At 37.9% G+C, this 25342-nt stretch overlaps 1 protein-coding gene across 1 annotated transcript in view; it reads right to left on the bottom strand.

The window, feature by feature from the left end:
- The window catches only part of LOC150075211 (phosphatidylinositol 4-phosphate 5-kinase type-1 alpha-like), a 271058-nt gene that overhangs the window by 31254 nt on the left and 214462 nt on the right, over window positions 1-25342 (bottom strand). The window contains exon 14 of the mRNA XM_090388401.1: window positions 20357-20444. Within this exon, the coding sequence (XP_090244527.1) occupies window positions 20357-20444 (88 nt within the window). The remainder of the gene's footprint in view (window positions 1-20356; window positions 20445-25342) is intronic.

Below are 25342 nucleotides of genomic sequence, written 5' to 3'. Positions count from 1 at the left end.
TTACAATAAAAATACTATTGTGCAATGAAATTGAGATTTTACAAATGGATTTGCTTATTATTTGAAAATAAGAATTTAATTTTTAAATTATTAATTTATTTATATATTTTGCCATTTTTTAAATATAACTTGCACATGAGAAAAAAACAAATGTATTTCAAATTCATATTGGCTACTACATACTGCAGGTAAGCAAAACACACAAAGCAGCCATAAAAAGAATGCTAGTTATAATCAGTATCATCATAAGATGATAAAAGTAACAAGTTATAAGCACAAATTGAACCTGAAGGTTAAAAAATTTAGTTTCACTATTAATGATGGCAATATGGGAAGTATATTTTTAGTAAAAGGAAAAAACAGATTTTTAGTAGTCAGTTACTAAGTAATGCAAAAGGAAAGAAAGAGCCACTTTTAAAAGAATTTCCATATTTACAGAAGTTAACAAAACCAAACTTTATTACATAAAGCTGCAAACCGTAATTTACACAGTTTTTAACAGCAAAACATTGAAACTTGGCCACCTCAACTTTAACATGATGCAATTAACATCATGTTAGTAGTGCCGCAACAGTGAAGTTAGATGTAACTAATATGAGAATACTGGGAATGCTCAATTTTAATTGCAAGTGGGAGATTGTTAAAAGGCAGGTGGTGGAAAAGAGGAGAGCAAATTAGTAGAGTAAACAGTGCAAGCACTCTGATTAGTAAGAAAATAGAATACAGACTTTTAAACATGACATTCAATCTCAATATTTTTATTTCAGGATACATACATGAAATAAGTCTTCTAATCTTAATTATTTTTAAGCTCAAGTTTGCAGAAGCATAATAAACTAAAAAAAAAAAAAAAACCCAGACAAACAATGTAACACAAACACATCCAAAAAACTAAAATGAGTAAAAATTTAATTTTCTATTTAAGTATTGTATTAGTCAATACTAGTATTTCATAATATTGTTGCACAACTGACTGATTTTTTTTTCACATTCTAACTGCATATCCTACTCTTCTCTTCAACTATTCTCTAGTAGCTCATCACAAATTAGAACGGCACCCACTTTTGCGTGGTAGCAGGCTTTCTGCTGCCTCTCTCTCTCTCTCTCTCTCTCTCTTTTTTTTTTTTTTTTATGGGGTAGCAGGAAGTGATGAGTAGGAATAAATCACTGGGAGAGAAGTGGATAAGTTAGAAATAACTTCCTTCTAGCCAATATTCAAAGAACAAGTGGATAACCATAGATGGCTCGGTCTGATTTAGTGGTAGGGAAAATCACGGAGGCAGTGATTAAGAATGCAATACAGGGTCATATAAAAAGGAATGATTTTTTTCTCAAAGGAACACAGCATGGTGTTCTCAAACACAGCATATTTTCCATTACAAAATGGAAAATATTGTTTAACTAACCTGATAAAGTATTATGATAGTGTTATAAGCTCGTAAAAAGGAAGTAATTTTGAAATTGTTTATTTAGACCAGCAAAGCATGTAACTCTATCCCATGGGAAACTGCTACACAAGTTGGACCCTTTTGGGATCATAACTAGTCCTTAGATTGCAGAATGGTCCCATTACAGGAAGCAAAAGGCTGTAATCAATGGTACTCTTCAGAATGAGCTAGAGTCAGAAGTGGAGTTCCCCCAGGGATCAATGCTTGGACCACTCCTGTTTCCGATTTAATTAAAATGATACCAATGTAGTGATAAAGGGCATGATGTCAAAATTTGCTGATGCTGTAAAAATTGGACAAGTGATTAATGACTAGCATCAATCAATGCAGCTCTAGAACAACTTGCATAGGCTTCAGTGGTAGTGAAATAGATAAAATAAGTGGGAGGGAGTGAGTTAAACACAGCAGAAGAAGAATGGAATTGGGGGGGGGGGGTGATACAGGCACACATGCATTGAAATCAGGCAATGAGGAGGGCCCAAATTGACTTGCCAATGATTTATCAAACAACTGTTTGTAGAGATAAGGCAGTTATGTGGTATACAACTTTTCCATCTTTGGTACAACTGCTGTAATAGTTATGGAGCTGTTCTGACTGTATAGCATGGAGAGTATCTTCCGTTGCATTAACAACCCTTGTCTGACATGGACATGTGATCTCAGAAATGTTTCATTTTTAGGAAAAGAAAAAATAAAAAACTGCTTGGTGAGAGGTTTGTCAGGTAAGGAGTATGTGGTGACACAACAATACCATGTTGCACTAGAAATTATCAGTGTTGCAAGCCCAATGTTTTACAACTTTCAGTTTCCATTGTGCACTGTTCTGGATGCTTTTGTTGAATTCCCTCTCCAACTAAGTGCAACACCCATAAGTATCTTATGTTATTCTTAGTGGTACTTTAAGAAACAAATTCATAATGCACAATAGCATGATGGCAAAAAAAAAAAAAAAAAAATCTAACATCACTTTTGATCTTCCATGCCAAAATTTTATGGATCCTGGCAAACAAGGCAAATTCCAAGTTGATGATTCACACTATGTTTTGGGTCACAGAGAAAACACCAAGTAGCATCCCCAGATCTAAGAAATAGATTGTTATTATCAGATGCCATTATGAGATCAATGCAAATTGTCATTCACTGATTGCTGTTGTAGGGTTATCAGTTAGAGGTGTTTCGCACAAGGGTCACCTGGACCATACTGAGCCTGTTCATAATTTACTTGTGACTAGATCTTCCATATCTTACAATGATTAGAGACAATCATACATATTTATGCATTTCAAGTAGCGAAACAGTTTAAGATTTGCATCATTACCAAGAATGCATGACATGGTTAACAGTTCCAGCAAGTTGGATAGAGAGGTAAAGCTGGGGTTGGCAGAATGAACACTGAGGAGGGTTCTCCCCTATAGGAGAACCCTCCTCAATTGGGAGTGATCAATGCAGAGTATTGAATTGGGAGTGATCAATACAGAGTGTTTCCAGAATCACTTCTTCTCACCTGCTTTGCCTGAAACTAGATGTCCACAGTTGTGGTTCCTTGTTTTTTTTATCTGCAGGAGTTTATTACTGATTTGAGTTTCCCACAATTAAGAAAAGTGAGAGGAAGGTTCAGTGTCAGGATGTTTAGCAGCACAATCTGCATATTCATTCCCGGCATGTCAACATGACCCAAGCATCCAGCAGATGGTGACTATCTGGTTGCAGGTTTGATAGTCATGTAGCCTTGATCAGATCTCTTTCAGGATGGGATGAGAGAGAGAAAAAAAAATACATTGAATAGCATATTGAGGATCAAACAGATGCACCCAACTGGGTTGATATGGAATACTTTTAATTTTTGCTGCATAGTATGGTTTTCTCCTGCAATGAAGGGTTCATTTACCTCAATATACAGGCTGTTGACCAAAGATGTTTTGAAGGCTACGGCAGCTATCCTAAGAGCACTACGATGGATGGTATTTAAACGTAATAAAGAACTTTTTCCTGGCAAGATCATAAATTGGTAATCCATAATCCAAGCAGGATCAAATTAAGGTTCTACAGAGATGTAAAGGAGAACTTCTATCAGCACACCAGGATGCAGCAGAGAGAGCTCTCAGGATGTTAAATTTTTTTTAGACAAACCATCCAAGTAAGCTATATGAATAGCAAAATTAAGTTTATTATCTAAACATAAACCCAGCAAACAAACATTGATGGCAAGAGGAATCAAAATGTTTTTTTATATATATTTGTGGATCGGGGTGTAGTTCGCATTTTTTAGAGAAATGTTAGGGAATAGCCATTCCACAGCATCCATGATTCTATTTTGGTTACAGAAAGTTGAAGTTGCCATTCAAGAGTATTAATAGTTTGTGAGTGACAAGAGATAATAATTATTATATTTATAATGTGTAGGTGCCACCCATCAAGCAATGACATCTGCACTGTTGATATAAAATAATGAGGTCATTAGCAAATGTGTATGATTCAACCATACTTAGAATATCCCATATCATGCTGATAATGTTGCACTGAGGATGGAACTCTGCAATACACCCATGGTCAAATGATTTTGATAAACTGTTCAGGTTAACTAACCTGAAACATTTTGTGAGGACAACTCCTGTCCCTTCCAGTTCAGCTGGGGATTGTACATATTTGACATAAGTATTTCAATTTTCCTCCAGATGAGTAATGTCCATGCACTTGTTAACATTCAAGGCAAAATCGATCCCTGTACCTTTCTTTGCTTTTCTTCATATTTGGTGGAACTTAGCTTTGAGATTTTTAAAGCTGATGAGATTACTAGTCAAAGAAGATTTGCAAAACAAATTCCAAACTGTATTTTTTTCCTGTTTAGTGTATGTATACATTTCTGAAACCATCAGTAATTACTATTTTTATGTATTCCTAGCAAAGAGTTTCATATTGCAGAGGTAGCAGCTTGTAAAATCTCGTCAGTAATATATTCAATGGCATTATCTGCGGGCTGGGATTGGATTACATCATCATCAAAGTGAATAAGAGTGGCATCTTCATTTCAGTGTGCCTTATGAAATTTCCATGTGGTGCAGTGCATTGGAGATGAGTTTACCCATTTTTAGAGCTTGCAAAGGATCAGCAGGCAGTCACTGTTTAGTTGGTAATCGAGAGCTTAGTATTATTATCACTCCATACTAGTATTATTACAGGATCTATGGCAATCAATCCTGTAGGTAAATGGATATAAGTAGACTCACAAGTGTTTAACAGGGCAAGTTGGTAATCATTGAGGAGGTATTCTATTTGTTTACCTCTCTTGACAATTGTTGGAAATGATGAGAATTGAAATCCTGAGTAAGTAGGGAAGGGGGATGGCAGTTGATCTATTAGATTTTCTAGATCATTTGAGGAGAATGAGAAATCATGAGGGAGATATATATTTTAAGAGTGATACCAATTACAATGAGCACTGCCACTACTTCTAAAGGATTCTGAAGAGAAACATGTAACAGTAGGACACACTTGTGAATTTAAACTAGTTTCCTGCAAGGATATGTTTACTGCAGCATAGCAATCGTGTCAATAAAATTATTCTTGTAGGAATGAAATCCTTTATTCCACACGCCACCTTAAAATCTTGTCCTTTATCTAAACCAGTGTTTCCCAAACTTTTTTAGTTTGTTTGTTATTTGGTTTTTAGGAGCATTAGCAACTAAGGCCATATTGCTCCGGGGATATGCAGTGGTCATTCCCTGACCTTTCTGCATACTCTGTATTTGGTGGTCACAGGCTCGAACCCCGGTCTAATCAAGAAGCGTGTGCTACGCACTGCTGCTCCTGCCCACCTGGCTACGGAGGCGGCAACTTTTTTAGTCATGGAACACTTTTCATCTCACAACATACTCACGGAACACTTACAAAACATATGTTTAGCGGCCAAAGAACCGTTTGCTAATATTTTATTACATATGATGCACTGTGCATCAGGAGCATCTTTATTTCCAACACATGTAAATCCAAATTTCAAACAACTGTCGTTATACTTCCGTTTTGGTATTTTATTAGTTGGTTCCTGTTTTTTCACTTTGGATTATTGGGGAACAAAAGGCTGCGATTGTTCATCCTCACTTTAAAGTGTGACAATATTGTGTTCATTTTCATCGACCACAGTTGCACTATTAGAAGTACTTTGCTTCTCGTTTAAAATTCCTTTTTTCAACCACAAATCCATGGTCATTTATTTTAATAATAATATTTCGAAATACTAATAATTATCAAAAAACATTTAAATAAGGAAGTGAGTTTAGTTATGACATCGGATCGCTTCCTCTCTCACTTCAACCTGTATACTCCAGGCTAAATCACATATGAATGGCATATTAGATCACCACATTGCTACTTTTTCGTAGATGTCATTACCTCCACGCATACTTCTCTATGCAAAGCCAGGCAAAATAAAGTGTTCCGCAGTCTATTTGATTATTAGTATATACCAGTATATTAATAACTGAAAAAATTATGCTAAATATTATAATGATACAAAGTGGTGTACGCTACAAACATGCAAAATTTATTTATTTTATTTTTTTTTTAAATTATTAATTACGATTTTTCATGGAACACTGGTTCACATCGCATGGAACATGGTTTGAGAAACGCTGACCTAAACCTTGGTTTTCCAATAAATGTGCTAAGGCTGTTCAAGACAAGAAAATTGTATATCACAATTTGCTTGCATCCAAATCTCCAAGTTCATTTTCTTCCTACACCAAAGCTTGCAATAATTGTAAAGTAATTTTTAATAAGTATTTTTAATTTTTAATAAACTAGATTTTGAACAGGCTAGTAGTAGAAAATTTGCTTCTTGTCCAATTGGTAGTTGAGCACTCTGTTCTGTTGCCAAAGTTAATGGCTGCAACTTTTGCCCATCTCTGTTCCCACTTCTGTCAAAACCGTACGGTTCTATTGCCACCTTAGCTAAAGATAAAGCTGACCTGCTAGCAACCTACTTTTCTTTTAACACATGTATTGATGATCTTGGTAAACGATCTCCAACCATTCTCAGCACACCCCATTCAATGCCTCTTGTGATCTTCCATCAAAAGGATGTGAGAATTTTGAACAGTCTTGATGCCAAGAAAGTGCCAGGTCCTGATGGTATTTCTCCATTTGTTCTTAAAACCTGTGCTCCTGAGCTTACTGCTGTTCTGTGTTGCCTTTTTTTTACACTTTCTTATTCCACTGATGTTTTCCCCTCTGCTTGGAAATTTGCTCATATCTAGCTAGTTCCTAAAAAGGGTAACAAATCCCTCCCATCCAATTATCACCCCATTGCACTTTTACTCTTTCTAAAGTAATGGAGAAATCCATTAACTGCCAACTCCTAAACTACCTTGAAACCTTCTATATGATTGGTAATTGCCAGCATGGATCCCAGCAGTGTTGATCCACTAGTGATGTGCTACTTTATGTTACCCATCTACAGACAGATTCACTCGTAACGTTTAGAACTCAAGCAATTGCTCTTGACATTTCAAAGGCTTTTGATCATGTTTGGAATAAAGGTCTTCTAAATAAGCTTCCATCTTATGGTTTGCAAATTTTTTCTTTGTAATTGAATATCCAGTTTTCTCTATCACTGCTCACTGCATGTTTTTTTTTTTTTTTTTTTTTTTAATGAAAACCCCAAACATGAGAGGTATTAGAACCTATGGTACTTAGTACTGTGCTTGGGTTGGAAGTTCAGACGGCGAAAGAAGATATTTGTTCACATTAGACTTGAACTTCTGTAGACTGTAATTTTCAGGAAATACGTATGAAGGAAGGTTGTTCCAGAAAAATGGCAGTTGAATGAATAAACAGGATATTATGATGTGGTTACAAAGGACCTGGATGCAAAAAATAATTTTGATATCATATATTTGGATTTCAGGAAAGTTTTTGACACTGTTGCGCATGGAAGACTACTGTATAAATTGGAGCAGAATGGTATTAAGGGTAAGTTGCTACAATGGATAAAAGGATGGTTAAGTGGGAGAAGACAGAGAGTGGTAATCAATGGGTGCTACTCTTCGTGGACTAATGTTATTAGTGGAGTCCTATAGGGTTCGGTGTTAGGTCCACTGTTGTTTTGTATATTTATCAATGATATTGATGAAGGTATATCAGGCTTAGTGTTGAAGTTTGCAGATGATACAAAGGTTGGCGGGGTTGTTAATGACAGTAATGGCAGTGTGCTACTGCAACAGGATCTGGATAATTTGGGCAGATGGACTAAGAAGTGGCAACTGAAGTTTAACCTTGACAAATGCAAAGTACTGCATATGGGTAGAAGTAACCCCAGAGAAACATACCAACTGTGTGGTACTACGCTTAAGGTTGTAAAAATGAAAAAGACCTGGGAGTAATTGTGCAGTCAGATATGAAGTTTTCTGAGCAAGGCAGACAGGCTGCCAGGGCAGGTCATGGGGTATTGTCAATGATAAATAGGAATTTTGCTAGCAGGGAGAAGGAGGTGATTGTCCCTCTGTATAAGGCAATGGTCAGGCCACGCCTTGAGTACTGCGTACAGGTCTGGAGGCCTCATTTTAGGAAGGATGTAGATTTACTTGAGCGTGTACAGAGAAGGGCAACAAGATTGGTGAGGGGAATGAAGGGATCCTCTTACCAAGAGAGGCTTAAGTTCTGCAAATTGCGGTGGCTGGAGACTAGGCACCTGCACGATGATCTGATTGAGGTATATAAGGCCTTGAATGGGTTGAGCATGCTGAATTCTGATGGGATCCTTCCACTTGTTCAGATTACGAACCTAAGGGGGCATAAATTCAAATTAAGAAAAGACAGATGTAGAATAGATGTGCGGAAATTTGCTTTTAGCCAGTGGGTGGTTAATTGCTGGAACAAACTTCCATCTGTCATTGTGGAAGTTGATAGGTTGAATAAATTTAAGGAGGAACTGGACAGGCATTTGGGGGGAATGGTGTGATTTTTTTTTTTTTTTTTTTTGGCTGATGCTGCATAAGCTCATACACTTGCTTTCTTGCATCACATGCCACTACTACTACTAACTACCACAAGGAAGGTGAAAAGTTGGTTCTGTGAGGTTGGAGTTGGACAGTAAATGGATGTTGGCTGGCGGCGGCACGTGTTCGGACTGTTTAGAAAGAGAGAACGGGAATTATAGAAGCCAATTCAGAAGAACAGTGTCCATGGAAGTATCTGTAGAAAAGGCATGCAGCAGAAACAATACGTCTATGAGACAGTGAGTGGAGAGACTCTGTTAGAGAGGAGTCATTAATTAACCTAGCTGCCCTCTTCTGAATGGAATCTAGAAGCCTGAGAGAGGTTTTGGGAGCACCACCTCAGATGTGGGAATAATATTCCACAGTAGGGTGCATTTGCGTTTGTACAGAATGAACAGCTGTTTGGAAGAAAACTAATGCCAAGAGCAAAAGAGAAAACCGAGTTTTTCAGATGCAGAGGAAGCAATATTTGTAATGTGCTTATGCCAAGAGAGATTAGAAGTCAGGGTAATCCCCAAAAGAGATATATAATTTTGCCTAGAAATCAGAGTGTCACTAAAGATAAGCATAGGATCAGAAGAATCCTTTTTGCGAGATATAAGACAAGACTGAGTTTTAGACGGATTGAAATCAACTAAGTTGTCTTTGCCCCACTGGATAATTACCTGGAGATTGGCATTTAAGGAATTGGTAGCAGATATTTGAGAAGCTGAAGCTGATTGACCATGGCAAGGTTTCTCAAAATGGAAAGTGGAATGCAATGTGCTATCATCGGCAAAACTATGGATAGGATTTCCAGTCAATGGAAGAAGGTCATTAATATACAAGAGAAGTTAGAAGACAGAGAGCCATCTACCATCACCCTCAGTGAGCGAAAAACAGTTGGCAAACCATAAGATGGAAGCTTGTTTAAAGAACTTTATGCTAAACACGATCGAAAGCCTTTGAGATGTCAAGAGCAACTGCTTGTGAGTTTTGATGAACTTTTCCATTGAATTTGTCCATAAATGGGTAACATAAACCAGAATATCACCAATCTCAAATCCATCCCACTATTGAATCGACACTGACAGAATCCATACTGGCGATCGTTGATCGGACGGAAGGTTTCTAGGTAGTTTAAGAGTTGGCAGTTAATTGATTTCTTTAGAAAAGAAATCAATTGATTAATTGATTTTTCTTTAGAAAGAGTAGAAGTAATTGCAATGGGACGATAATTGGATGGGAAGGATTTGTCACCCTTTTTTTAGGAACTGGCTGGATGTGAGAAAATTTCCAAGCAGAAGGAAAAACACCTTTGGAATAAGAAAGTGAAAAAAGGCAGCAAAGAACAGGAGTAAGTTCACGAGCATGGGTTTTCAGAACAAGTGGAGAAATACCATCAGGACCTGGAGCTTTCTGAGCATCAAGATTTGTCGAAATCCTTCTGACATCCTTTTGACGGAAGACCACAGGAGGCATTGAATGGAGCATGTTGGGAATGCTGGGAGGTGTTTTACCAAGATCATTAATACATGAGTTGGAAGAAAAATGGGATGCTAGCAGGTCGGCTTTATCCTTGTCTGAAGTGACAACAGAATCATCTGGTTTTGACAGGTGGAAGCAGAGATGGGCAAAAGTTGCAGCCAATAACTTGGGCAAGAGACCAGAATGCTTGGCTACCATCAGGGCAAGAAGCAAGTTTTCTACTCTTAGCCTGTTCAAACTCTAGGTTGGACTGATTAATAACTGCTTTACAATTGTTGCTAGCTTTGGTGTAGGCAGAAAATGAAACAAGCCAATTATGATATGCAACATTCTTCTCTTGAACAGCCTTAGCACATTTATTGCAAAACCAAGGTTTAGATAAAGGACGAGATTTTAAAGTGGAGTGTGGGATAAAGGATTCCATTCCTACAAGAATAATTTCACTGACATGATCTGAGCAAACGTTGACATCAGACGTTTTGAAACAGTAATCCGACCAAGGAAAAGAAATCTCGCAGGTCATTCCATTTTGCATTCTTGTAATGCCAAACAATACGAGGTTGGGAATAGCCATGAGATAAAGGCTCCATTGGAGAAGAGACTATCATCAAGTTGTGATCTGAGGTGCCTAAAGGAACACTCACTTCGACTGTGTACTTAGAAGGGTTTTTTGTGAGAAAAAGATCAAGGGTGTTAGCTGTATCGTTAGGATTGTCTGGTATTCTTGTAGGTAAATGAACAATCTGTGCAAAATCATTAATAATTACAAAAACCTCAGCATCTTGACCAGCTGGGTCGGTGTGACTAGAAAATTGAAGCCAGCTGGAGTTGTGAACATTAAAATCACCAAGGAAAAATTACCCCACTGTGAGGAAAGTTGGACTGGAGAAAGTCAAGTTGCAAACAGAGGAAGTCAAAGAGCTCCAAGTGATTAGTGGAGTTGGGAGAATGGTAGATACTGTGATGTGATGATAGATGGCTCTCTGCCTTAATTTCTCCACTAATGCTGATGTTCACCAAGGTTCAGTTCTTTCTCCCACTCTTTTCCTCTTTTATATTAGTGACCTTCTTCCACTAACCGGAAATCCTATTCATAGTTTTGCTGATGATAGCAAGTTGCAATCCATCTTCCAGTTTGCAAAACCTTGCCCTGCACAAAGAGTTTAAACTTCTTGAATATCCACTACGAATTCCTTAAATGCTGATCTCTGGGTAATTTAGTGGGACAAAGATAGCTTAGGAGATCACTAAGATAGCACTGGAGATCAGCTTAAATGCTAATCCCCAGTGGGACAAAGATAGCTTAGTTGGTTTCAATCCTTCTAAAACTTAGTCCTGTCTTATATCTTGCATAAAGGATGCTTCTGCACCGTGCTTATCTTTGATACCACTAAGATTTCTAGACAAGATCACATACCTCTATTATGGATTATCCTGACTTCTAATCTCTCTTGACATATGCATATCACAAATATTTCTTCCTCTGCATTTAAAAAAACTGGGTTTTCTTCTTTTTCTCGTGGTGCTACTTTTCTTTCAAACAGTCGCTCACTCTGTACCAATCTCAAATCCATCCCACCATTGAATATTGTTCCCACATCTGAGGTGGTGTCTCCAAATCTCTCTCAGGCTTCTAGACTCCATTCAAAAGATGACAGTTAGGTTAATTAATGACCCATCTCTAACAAAGTCTCTCCATTCTCTGTCTCATAGAAGTTCTGTTTCTGCTGAATGCTTTCTGAGCTGGCCTCTATAATTCCCACACCAGTCTGAACATGTGCTGCAGCCAGTCAGCATCCTTTTACTATCCAGCTTCAAATTAACAGAACCAACTTTTCTTCTTTCTCGTTTATTCCTTCAACTTCCATTTTCTGGAACAACTTCATAAGTATTTCCTGAAATTTACCTCCCTTCATAAGTATTTCCTAAAAATTACCTCTCTTCATAAGTATTTCCTGAAAATTACAATCTACAGAAATTCAAGTCTAATGTCAACAAGTATCTTCTTTTATCTTCCCTTCAACCCATGCAGGGTAATAAGTACTATGGTTGTGATACCTCTCATTCTTGAGGTTTTCATACAAAAAAAAAAAAATAAATAAGATAAGATAAGATTGTAAATTGTCCTTTGCATTCTGAGAGCCTCTGACTCCTTTTTAGATATAGATGCTTGTGCTGATCTGTTTTTGTTTTGTCTTTTTTGAAGAAAGAAGGGGCTGCTGTGTCTGTCATTATTTGCACAAAATTCTAAAATTCCACCATCTGGATCATTCTGTTCATCAATATACATTCTGGTGTAGTGTAACAGTTGTGGTTTGATAGTTTCTATCAGTTTTGAGTTTACTCTCTTTGGAGGAGCATCCAGCTGAAATGATGATTGGGATATTACTGGCTTGTTCAGTTGTTTGCTGCTAAAGGCATGGTTTGGAATTAAAGAGAGCAAAGAATGTGCCCAATTAACAATAGATATGTCTGGAGGAATTGATACATATGTTTGAACACCTACTGCCTAAAAATGTTGAGCAGCATGTGGCACACATTATGCTTTGACTCTGTTTTTTTAATTATTTATCTTCTCACTTCTGAGTATGTGACTTTTTTCCTCTACTTTATATTTCTGGATTTTTCCCCCCTTGCTTCTACAGTTCACATATTTTGAAGAAAGCTGAAAATTTGGACAAGGAGGAGTGTAATGGTGCAATCAGACTAGTTATACTCTTTGCATCTACGAAAATTCAAAGGCCTGCTGGATCAGTAACTATGGAAAGTGGGAAACATGTGGTAAAGCTTTTTTTTTTTTTTTAAACTGGTGCAGAAAAGCTTCTAGCTTCTTTGCATTATTTGGTCACTGCTACTAGGGGTAACAAGAAACATATAAGATATGTGCATTTGGTACAAATCCCTACAAAATTTGGAGAAGGAGGAACCATATTTGATACAAAATGCAAATGTACTTCCATTTTCTGAAGAACATGCATGGTAACAGCAGCTCTAAACACTTAAAAATAATGACTCCTGCTTTTGTCACCAAGCATTGTTCACAGCTAAAATGAATAATGCAAATAACAGCTGTACCTTTACTATTCATAAGCACAAAAATGTTAGTTCGACGTAGGCAGCTATGGCATTTGTTTGACCATTAGGTGACTGTTCATCTTTCTACATGAAAGACAAACAGTCACCTAGTTGTGGCTTTTAAGCTCATAGTAACAAACATAAATGCATCCATGTGCAAAAATAAAGGAAGTTACACATTTTTAAAATATCTTGTCATCACCTTGTGGTGACTTCAATAAATTTTGTGTAGAAATCCATAAAGTGACTAACTCATTAAAATCCACCAAAAACAAGAGTATGTATGATATGGAAAAATAATCAACTCACAAAAATAACACACAAATTTCAAACCACAAATGGAGGACAAGGCTTAATAGAATGTGCAAAAATTTCCTTTCAGCCAGAGAGTTACTGATTGTAATTTGAATAAATTTAAATTTGGACAAATTATACGGGATGGGCAGATGAAGTGGGTAGTTTTTTTCTTCTTCTTCTTTGGCCGATGCTGTATAAACTTACTTCCTTAGATAATTCTGTCACTACTAATACTAATAGGGACGGGGGTGTGTTCACCCCTTACTGCTATACAACTCTCATGCTTAAACTTCATGCTACCAATGTTATTCTGGAGGACAGCAGGCAATAAATTCCATTCCTTTATGAAAGAAGGAATTCCTTGTAATCTGTCCAGAGCATCCTGGGCATGTTTTACAAGATTTAAGGGCACAAAAGGTGATATAGTTGTACACGGTGGCACTAATAATATTAAGAGTAGGAGACCGGCAGAATTACTTAACAAGTACAGGTCACTGTTGAACAAAAGCCGAGAATTAGGGTTGAATTTGAAAGTGTCTGCAATTCTGCCCAGACACGATAGGAGGGAGTATATGATGAGAGCCTTGTCGATCAATTCGGCCCTGGAAAGATTGTGCAAGGCTCAAGGGGTAGAATTTTTTTCAGCCTGGACTGTACTTGTTAACAGGAGAGATTGCTTCTACAGGGATGGGATACACTTAAATAGAAAGGGTGCAAGAATATTTGCTGATGCTATCGAGGCAGTGTTAGGTGGGTCGGAAAACTGCTAGCTTGGGGGGAGACAAAGACCAATAGATTGACAGTAGCCACTGGCAGAGGTGAAAGAGATTCTTGCACTGCTTCTATCAGAATGAGCAGAAGCCTGGAAAACAAGATGCATGGTATTTCAGAGACTGCTGGGAGCCATTGCGGTACAAGTAAACACATGGGTTGTGTTAGGGTAGCTAAGAATAGAAACAGGTGCAGGTATACTTGCGTGTACACCAATGCTAGGAGTTTAGTAAATAAATTTGATGAATTTGAGGTATTGCTCAAAACATCAAAGGCAGATATTGTTGGGATATCAGAGACGTGGTGTCACACAGATATAAGGGATGCAGAACTGCAATTTGGGGAGTACGTCTACAGAAAGGATAGACAGGATAGGAAGGGGGGAGGGGTTATGCTATTAGTTAAGAAACACATAAAAACCAAGGAAGTGAAGCCAGTCGACATCGCCGGACAGTGCAGTGTTGAGTCAGTTTGGTGTGACATAAGCATTGGGAGATCAAAATTGAGAGTAGGAGTGTGCTATAGGCCTAATGACTCTGATGAGTATAATAAGGAACTGTACAGGGAAATAGAGTGGGCCAGTAAATCAGAGAGTCTTATAATGGGAGATTTTAATTTCCCAGATATTGACTGGAATTTGGGGGCTGGTTACTCACACACTAGCAGGGCTTTTTTGGATTTTGGATGATTGTTTTCTACATCAGCATGTTCGGGAGGCAACTAGAGGGAGTAATACTCTTGATTTGATTATCAGCAGTGATTCTTCATGCATTAAGAATCTGCAGATAAACGAACCACTAGGTGGCAGTGATCACAGTGTGCTGAAGTGGGATTTACTCAAAGAGGTAACTACCATTAGGGGTAAAGGGAAGGGTTATTGCTTCCGTAAAGGCGACTACGATGGACTGAGACAGTATTTAAATTCTATACAGTGGGACCAACTGATGATGTTACCAACAGCAAATTCAAAATGGGAAGCATTCAAAGAACTTATCTTGGAAGCTACTAGGCTTTACATACCAACTAAGAAATATTGTTCAAGGTTTAGGCCAAAACGGATGTCAGATGAACTAATGAGGCATATGGCAGGGAAGAAAAATGCATGGGATACTTACAAATTAACACATGACACAGAAGTCTATGATAGATACAAGTTGATATGCAACCAAGTTACAAAGGAGGTTAGGCAGGCAAAGGCAGATTACGAGAAATCCGTGGCAAGGGATGCAAAGAAAAACAGCAAAGAGTTCTTTACTTATGTTAACTCTAGAAGGAAGGGGATGAATCAGATTGGTCCACTTGATATTGATGGGTCAACTGTTGATGATCCGGCTCAGGTAGCTAACAAACTAAATGAATATTTTGCATCGACATTCACACATGAGGAGTTATTCAGAAAGGGGAATGCCAGAGGTGTATTCAACTCTAGCAGTAAGCTACAGAATCTTGAAATAACTGGGAGTAAAGTGGAGGAGAAACTGTTGAAGATAAATACAAGAAAGGCACCCGGGGTGAATGGGATCTATCCAGTTATATTAAAGGAGGCAGCAAAGGAAGTAAGCAAACCCTTAGCCATAATTATGAGAGCTTCCTTGGACTCAGGGGAGGTACCAATAGACTGGAAATGTGCAAATGTGACCCCAATTCACAAAGGAGGATCAAAGGCTGACACAAGTAATTATAGACCTGTGAGCTTAACTTCTGTTCCAGGAAAATTAATGGAGGCACTGCAGGATCATTTAGACAAGACTTCAGTTATAGCCCAGACACAGCATGGTTTTGTTAAGGGGAAGTCTTGCCTGACCAACTTGATTGGATATTATGATGCAGTCACAAAAGAACTGGATGCAGTGAATAACTTTGATATTATATACTTGGATCTTAGAAAGGCTTTTGATACTGTTGCACATGGAAGACTGCTATACAAATTGGAGCAGTGTGACATTGGAGGCAAATTGCTGCTATGGATAAAGGGGTGGTTGAGGGGCAGAAGACAGAGAGTGGTAATCAATGGACACTGCTCATCGTGGACTAATGTTATTAGTGGAGTGCCTCAGGGCTCAGTGTTGGGTCCATTATTGTTTTCTGTATTTATAAATGATATTGATGATGGTATATCAAACTTAATGTCCAAGTTTGCAGATGATACAAAGGTTGGCAGGGTTGTCAAGGACACTACTGACACTATGCTGCTGCTGCAACAGGATCTGGAAAGGTTGAGCAGATGGGCTGAGAGGTGGCAAATGAAGTTTAACATTGACAAATGTAAAGTACTACACATGGGAAACAGCAACCCCAGAGCAACGTATCAACTCTGTGGTACTACACTGACAGTGGTAGAGAATGAAAGGGACTTGGGGGTGGTTGTGCAGGCAGATATGAAGTTCTCTGAGCAGTGCAGACGGGCGGCAAGAGTAGCTCATGGAGTATTGTCAATGATATACAGGAATTTTTCCAGCAGGGATAAGGAGGTGATTATTCCATTGTATAAGGCAATGGTCAGGCCACACCTAGAGTACTGTATACAGGTCTGGAGGCCTCATTTCAAGAAGGATGTAGAGCTGCTGGAATGAGTACAGAGAAGGGCAACAAGATTAGTGAATGGAACAAAGGGGTGCTCTTACGAAGAAAGGCTTAAGTTTTGCAAATTACAATGTCTGGAGACAAGACTATAAAGCCTTGAATGGTTTAAGCATGCTCAATGCTGATGGGATTCTTCCTCTAGCTCAGAAAAATCACCTGAGAGGGCATAAATTCAAATTGAGGAAAGACAGATGTAGGATAGACGTGAGGAAATCTGCCTTTAGCCAGCAGGTGGTTGGTTGGTGGAACAGACTTCCATCCCTTGTGGTGGAGGTTGATAGCCTAAATAAGTTTAAGGCTCAGCTGGACAGGTATTTGGAACGAACAGAGGGGTTAAGTGGAAGTGGGTTTTTTTTTTGGCTGATGCTGCATAAGCTTGCTTTCTTGCATCAAATGCCTCTACTAATGCTAATGCTAAAGATTCAGGTTTGTGGTCTGGAAGGCCACTCCATTCTCTGGATATCTTAGCTTTATAGAACCTCACTGAAGAACTAAGCCATACAGGGAAGTGCATTATTGCCCATAAAAAGGAACCGGGGACCAACTGTATCTGGGAACAGAATCACACAAGGTTGTAAGATTTCATCTCTATATCATCAAGCGGTTAAGGTTCTGCCCTTGAAGACATGGATAAAGTGTGCAGCCATTAAATAGTGATGCCTTCCCACATCACTATTTCCTTAATAACAAAACCACATTTTTTCCCATATTACACAGTACTTTCTCTCAAGATGTAACAATGTTTAGATTAACTATTGAGTCTGATCCTTCAATATGATCAAAGAATAATATCCCAACTCTGAAAGCCATGATACACAGGTTCTCTTGGGCCTGGTGTATAGAAATTCAAATCAACTCTCTTTATTTAAACCAGACAGACATCATATACCTAAACATAAGGCACCTGGGGTGGATGGGATCTATCCAGTTATATTAAAGGAGGTGGCAAAGGCAAAGCAAACCCTTAGCAATAATTATGAGAGTATCCTTGGATTCATGGGAAGTCCCCAAGGAATAGAGTTGTGCAAATGTTCACAAAGGGGGGGGGGGGTAAGTGTGACACAAGTAATTACATACCAGTTAGTTTAACTTCTGTTCCAGGTAAAAAATAATGGAGTCACAGGTTAAAGATGCATTGCAGGATCATCTAGACAAGACTAGTAATAATTCAGACAGCATGGGTTTGTTATAAAGGAAAGTCTTGTCTGTCAAATTTGATTGGATACGATCACGTGGTTACAAAGGAACTGGATGCAACTGGATTTCAGTAAAGCTTTTGATACTGTTGCGAATGGAAGACTACTGTACAAATTGGAGCAGTATGGTATTAAGGTAAGTTGCTACAATGGATAAAAGGGTGGTTGAGTGGGAGAAGACAGAGTGGTAATCAATGGTTGCTGCTCTTCGTGGACTAATGTTATTAGTGGAGTCCCCCAGGGTTCGGTGTTGGGCCCACTGTTGTTTTGTAAATTTATCAATGATATTCATGAAGGTATATCAGGCTTAATGTTGAAGTTTGCAGATGATACAAAGATTGGCAGGGTTGTTAATGACAGTAATGGCAGTGTGCTACTGCAACAGGATCTAGAAAATTTGGACAGATGGGCTGAATGGCAACTGAAGTTTAACATTGACAAATGCAAAGTATTTCATATGGGTAGAAGTAACCCCAGAGAAATGTACCAAATGTGTGGTACTATACTTAGGGTGGTAGAAAATGAAAAAGACCTGGGAGTAATGTGCAGTCAGATATGAAATTTTCTGAACAATGCAGACAGACTGCCAGAGCAGGTCATGGGATATTGTCAATGATATACAGGAATTTTGCTAGTAGGGAAAAGGAGGTGATTATCCCTTTGTATAAGGCAATGGTCAGGCCATGCCTTGAGTACTGCACACAGGTCTGGAGGCCTCATTTTAGAAAGGATGTAGAGTTGCTTGAGAGAGTACAGAGAAGGGCAATAAGATTGGTGAGGGGAACAAAAGGATGGTCATACCAAGAAAGGCTTAAGTTCTGCAAATTGCAGTGTCTGGAGGCTAGGCACCTGCGAGGTGATCTGAATGAGATGTATAAGACCTTGAATGGGTTGAGCAAGCTCAATTATGATGGGATTCTTCCTCTTGCTCAGATTACTAATTTGAGGGTCATAAATTCAAATTGAAGAAAGACAGTTACAGAATAGATGTGCAGAAATTTGCCTTTAGCCAGTGGGTGCAGTTGATTGCTGGAACAAACTTCCATCTGTCATTGTGCAAGTTGATAGCTTAAATAAATTCAAGGAGGAAATGGATAAATGTTTAGAGGGAATGGATGTGTGAAATGGTTTTTTTTTTTTTTTTTTTTTTGGGCTAATGCTACATAAGTTTGCTTTCTTGCATCACATGCCTCAATTACTAGTACTACTACTTCTACTACAACCTTAAATAGCATAACCTGTGGTTGATGAGAGCTCAAATGCAAGTTGACGTGAAAACATTTTCCAGCTGCATTTGGCTGCTAAGGTCAGATATTGGTTGTCTTTGAATGTTGTTTTCCATGGACATCCTTTGCTTTTGCCACAGTTACATATTCCTGTCTCCTAGAATTGTTTTCTTATAGCCTTGAGATGCCAACTTCTGAAATAATTAAAGAAAATGATAACATTCACATATGGTTAGCACATCTATGTCCTTTCAGTGGCTCCCATTTGCTAACAATTATCTAGATAATATCTTCTTTCGTTGTACAGTCCTTGTAAAAGAAAATCTATTCAGCATATATGCAAATTTTACATAATTTCCTCAAAAATTTCTCTAGATTTACACACAATTTGTCTTAAACAACAGAAAAATATGCAACTTTTTTAATGACCTTATGCAGTGCTAAGTCTAGTACAGCAAGGTCTGGGGCCTTGACCACTCGGTCCTGATTAATAAATATGCAACTTCTTTTAACTTTTTAATTATTTTTCATTTGAATGAACTTTTTATTCATGTGTTTATTATAAAATTAGTCCCGTTTCCACATACCAATTTCCACATACTTTTAGTATGTGGAAACGAGACTAATTCTTCAATTTCCAAAAATTGAAGAATCATGAATTATAAGACATGAAGAACTGGAATGCACTAAATTACTGAATTCAGTTTTTAATGTCAAAGCTGCTAATGATCTGCCAATCAAATAGGAATCTGCATTCTCTAGAATCATCTCTAGTCTTAGACAGTGAAATCGTAAGTACTGGCAAAATATTTTGATCCAATATCAAAAATGTCTTTTTAGATTTTTTTTCTCTCCTCTTCACACAAAGACCTGGTCACTGGTGATATTTTATAAGCATTGCTCTCTATTATCTCACAATAAGATTTCTTTAAGTACTATTCTGTAAATGGAAAAGCTTGCCATTTTAAGAAGCAGTTCACCTTTTACATAGATACAGATTAAATCAAAAGAAACTGAAATATTTTTAAATACAAAAACTGCAAAAATGTAATGAAATACTTCAATTTTTATTTATTAAATATTTTATAAATTTGTAATTTTCTGCCAATTTTGTAAAATAAAAATATACATATTTTTACAGTAAAATTTACAATGTGCCAATACATCTTTTTTAAATATAAAGTTTCTTTATAATAAAAGTGAAATGAAGCTTTAGAACTATAGTTTCCATTCATTCATTATTTTTGATTAATAATATAATACAGAAATTTTAATTTCAATACAATTAAACTGATGCTTACATGAGGGAACTTTCTTAAAAACAGTCTTTCCCATGAAATCTTGAAATCTTTGAGCATAAAAATTAGGCCTATGTACAGATACTGTATCCTGAAAGAATTTAAGACATTTGATATCATGCAATCAAAACCATTATTTTTACTTCAAATTTAAATGGAGAGTTACTATACATTAATAATAGAAATCAAGCAGGAATGGCAGAAATTGCATTTTTCTGTAATCATATTTCAATTATGCCAGATAATCTGGAAAGTATTCTAAGGGAATTAAGGAATGATTAATCAAATACATTAATTTACAAAACTTAACCAGGGCAATAAATTTATATTGTCATTGCTGCTTAGTATTAATCAAACCTAGATTTACTATTAATTAACATGGATGGTTTGACTATTGATGATCATGCTCAGGTAGCTGATAAACTGAATAAGTATTTTGCATCTACATTCGCACTTGAGGAGTTATTCAAGGAGGGGAATGCCAGAAGTTTATCAAACTCTAACAGGGAGCTAAGTGATTTTGTAATAACTGAGAGCAAAGTGGAGGAGAAATTGTTCAAGTTAAACATAAGGAAGGCACTTGGGTGTAGGGGATCTATCCAGTTATATTAAAGGAGGCAGCAAAGGAAGTAAGCAAACCCTTAGCCATAATTATGAACGCTTCCTTGAATTTAGGGTGAGGTCCCCATGGACTGAAGATGTGAAAATGTGTTCCCAGTTCACAAAGGGAAATCAAAGGATGACATGGGTAATTACAGACCTCTTAGTCTAACTTCTGTTCCAGGGAAAATAATGGAATTACTGGTTAAGGAAGCTATGCAGGATCTTCTAGACAAGACTGCAGTTATAGTTCAGACACAGCATGGGTTTGTTAAGGGGAAGTCTTGTCTGACAAATTTGGTTGGATACTATGATGTGGTCACAAAAGAACTGGATGCAAAGAATAATTCTGATATCACATACTTGGATTTTAGGAAAGCTTTTGATACTGTGGCACATGGAAGACTACTGTAAAAATTGGAGCAGTATGATATTAAGGGCAAGTTGCTACAATAGATAAAAAAGGATGGTTGAGTGGGAGAAGATATGAGTGGTTATCAATGGACACTGCTCTTCATGGACTAATGTTATTGGTGGAGTCCCCCAGGGTTTGGCATTAGGCCCATTGTTGTTTTTGGTATTTATCAATGATATTGATGAAGGTATATCATGGTTAATGTCTAAGTTTGCAGACGATAGGAAGGTTGGCAGGGTTGTTAATGACAGTATGCTACTGCAACAAGATCTGGAAAAGTTGAGAGGTGGCAACTGAAGTTTTTAACATTGACAAATGTAAAGTACTGCATATGGGTAGCAGTAACCCCACAGTACCAACTGGATGGTATTACACTCAGGGTAGTGGAGAATGAAAAGGACCTGGGGGTAATTGTGCAGTCAGATATGAAGTTTTTTGAGCAGTGCAAAAAGGCTGCAAGAGTAGCTCATGGTGTCTTGTCAACGATATACAGGAATTTTGCTAGCAGGGATAAGGGGGTGATTGTCTCCTTGTATAAAGCAATGGTTAGGCTGCACCTTGAGTACTGTATACAGGTGTGGAGGCCTCATTTTAGGAAAGATGTAAAGCTGCTGGAACGAGTACAGAGAAGGGCAACGAGATTGGTGAGTGGAACAAAGGGTTGGTGTTACCAACCCTTTGTTCCACTCACCAATGTTTAAGTTTAAGGTTGGTGTTTAAGTTCTGCAAATTGCAGCTTCTGGAGACTAGGCACCTGCAACGTGATCTAATTGAGGTGTATAAGGCCTTGAATGGATTTAGCAAGCTCAATGCTAATGGGATTCTTCCTCTTGCTCAGATTACTCACCTGAGGGGGCATAAATTCAATTTGAGAAAAGACAATTGTAGAATAGATGTGGGGAAATTGCCTTTAGCCAGCGGGTGATTGATAGTTGGACCAAACTTCCATCTGTTGTAGTGGAGTTCAGCAACTATCACAGTGGGAATTTGCTTTTCCCCCTTTAATTAGATTTATGTAAATTAATTGGCAAATTAACACAGCATGGTTAATTTAGGAATAACCCACCGTTGTAGTTTAACAGCAAAACTGAATCCCCAGTGGTGCAATCGGAGAACAGTGGGTACCACTCGCAAGTCAGGAGAGGTCAGTAAAAGAATGAACGTGGGTAGGTTTTATTATATGCACAGGAGGAGCAGGGCAGAAGATACCAGCCCTCTCACGTGAAATGCTTTCGACCTGAGAAAGGAGTGAACTCGCACATAAACACTATCGTACTGCCATTTCCATAAAAGGGTAAAGTCAAGCACCGGATATGCAGCTCGGACGTTCAATGTATAGAATAGTGTGGGTGGATGTCCGGGAATAAAAAGGGCTGTTCAGTGCGGGGCAGTTGAGAGTTTTGTAAGATGTGAGTGCAGAAGAAAAAGAAGTGGTTATGAAAGTGAGGACTTCATAATCAGTGTTCTGACCAGAACAGCATCCATGGTTGTTCACCGACCAGAGGGATCGAAGTTGGCCAACGCCCAAGGCTGATCCTACTAGATAAAGGAAGTTTGAGGACTGACTTCTGATGAGGCAACAGACCATAGGCCAGTACATTATAAGCATGAAAGCTCGTGTATGAAAAGTTGTTGCTGAACTAGTGAGAAAAATGGTTTCGCCTTAGTAAATCCAAAGATGTGTACATTAATGTTAAATGCTAAAGCATTATTATGAGATGTCTTAAAGATTTCATGTTTACATGGTTCATACTTTCAATGTTTTATACCTTAATATTTTGAAAAGCTAATGTATGTTGTGTTACTCATTTTGGTATACTTATAACCTGATAGATGGGCAAAGGAATAGAGGGTTACAGGGGTTTAAGTTGTAGTAGTAATGCTGTTTATTGAGAAGGGGTTATTTTCCCAGAATTATGTGTTTCCTAATATTTGTGAACTTAGTGCATATTGTTGGTCACATGCTTAAATATCCTTAAGATAAATAATGTCATGGAATAGGAAGATTTCAAAGGCTGTTATTAGAAGTACGAACAAAGGTTATAGTAAACGCAAAATGCTATGGTGAATTCATGTATTTATTACTTTATTATTACCACTCTCTACTGTCTCTCACTCAACCATCCCTTTATCCATTGCAGCAACTTGCCCTTAATGCCATACCTCTCCAATTTGTACAGAAATCTTCCATGTGCAACAGTATCAAAAGCTTTCCTAAAATCCAAGTATATGATATCAAAATTATTTTTTGCATCCAGTTCCATTGTGACCACATCGTAGTATCCAATAAAATTGGTCCAACAGACTATTGCTGCTGTCTTGTCTAGGTGATCCTGTATAACCTCTTTAATTAGTGACTAGTTAAGTGATTAGTTTCTGGAGAAACTAACTAGTTTTCCCAGAACAGAAGTTAAACTAACAGGTCTATAATTATTTGTCGCCCGTTGAACCCCCCCTTTGTGAATTGGGGATGCATTTGCACATCTCCAGTCCATGGGGACCTCCCCTGACTCTAAGGATGCTCTCATAATTATGGCTAAGGATTTGCTTACTTCCCTTGCTGCCTCCTTTATTATAACCGTATAGATTCCATCTGCCCTGGGTACCTTTTTATGTTTAACTTCAACAATTTCTCCTCCATTTTGCTCTCAGTTATCACAAAATCATTTAGCTCCCTGTTAGAGTTTGATAACTCCTCATGTGTGAATGTAGATGCAAAATACTCATTCGGTTTATCAGCTACTTGAGCAGGATCATCAAGAGTCGAACCATCTATGTTAAGTGGACCAAACTGATTCATCCGTTCCTTCTAGAGTTTACCTAAGTAAAGAACTATTTGCTGTTTTTCTTTGCATCCTTTACCAAAGATTTCTCATAATCTGCCTTTATCTGCCTAACCTCCTTTGTGACTTGATTACAGACTAGCTTATACCTGCCATAGGCTTCTGTGTTGCCTGATAATTTATATGCATCTCATGCCTTTTTCTTCTCTTGAAAGGGCCTCTAATTCACCTGACATCCATTTAGGCCTGAACAGTATTTCTTAGTTGGTATGAAAAGTCTAGTAGTCTCCAAGATTAAGGCTTCCCTGAAGGCTTCCCATTTAGAATTCACCATTGGTATTATCATCAGTTGATCCCATTGTACAGAATTTAAAAACTGTCTGAGACCACTGTAGTCACCTTTACAAAAACAAAAACCCTTCCCTTTACCCTTGATGGTAGTTACATCTTTAAGTAAATCCCACATCAGTACACTGTCACCTAGTGGTTCCTTTGTCTACAAATTCTTAATGCATGAATAATCACTGCCGATAATCAGATCGAGAGTATTACTCCCTCTGGTTGCCCCTCGAACATGTTGCGGTAGAAAACAATCCTCCAATAAATCTACAAAAAAATAAATAAAATAAATTTTCTGTTTATACTCCGGCACGACAACCAAGTCAGTAGAGTTTACAATAAATCGTCAATACAAATATTTATCGTATTTAGTAGTCACGCGCTTGAACCCCCGGTCACTCAAGGAACGCGTGCTATGCACTCTCGCTCCTGACCACTCGGCTACGTCACGCCATAAGTCTTGCTAGCGTGGGAGTAACCAACCCACAAGTTCCAGTCAATATCTGGAAGGTTATCCCACATTACAAGATATTCTGATTTACCGGCTCACTCTATTTCTCCATACAACTGTTCATTGCACTCATCAGAGTCATTAGGCCTATAACACACTCCTATTCTGATTTTTCCTTTCTCAGTGTTTAAGTCACATCAGACTCAACATTGCACTGTCCACCCATGTCAACTGGATGCACTTCCTTAGATTTCGTGTTTGTTAACTAACAGCATAACCCCTCTTTCCTTCCTACCCTGTCTATCCTTTCTGTATACACTGTACTCCTCAAATTCCGATTCTGTACTGCTTATGATTGGTGTGACATCATGTCTCTGATATCCCAACAATATCTGCCTTTG

This window comes from Mastigoproctus giganteus, chromosome 14 (assembly GCF_048544385.1).
Source record: "Mastigoproctus giganteus isolate SK-2022 chromosome 14, ASM4854438v1, whole genome shotgun sequence".
NCBI classification, from domain to species: domain Eukaryota; kingdom Metazoa; phylum Arthropoda; class Arachnida; order Uropygi; family Thelyphonidae; genus Mastigoproctus; species Mastigoproctus giganteus.
Note: the sequence above shows the minus strand (reverse complement) of the source record. Positions and strands in the feature narration are given on the sequence as shown.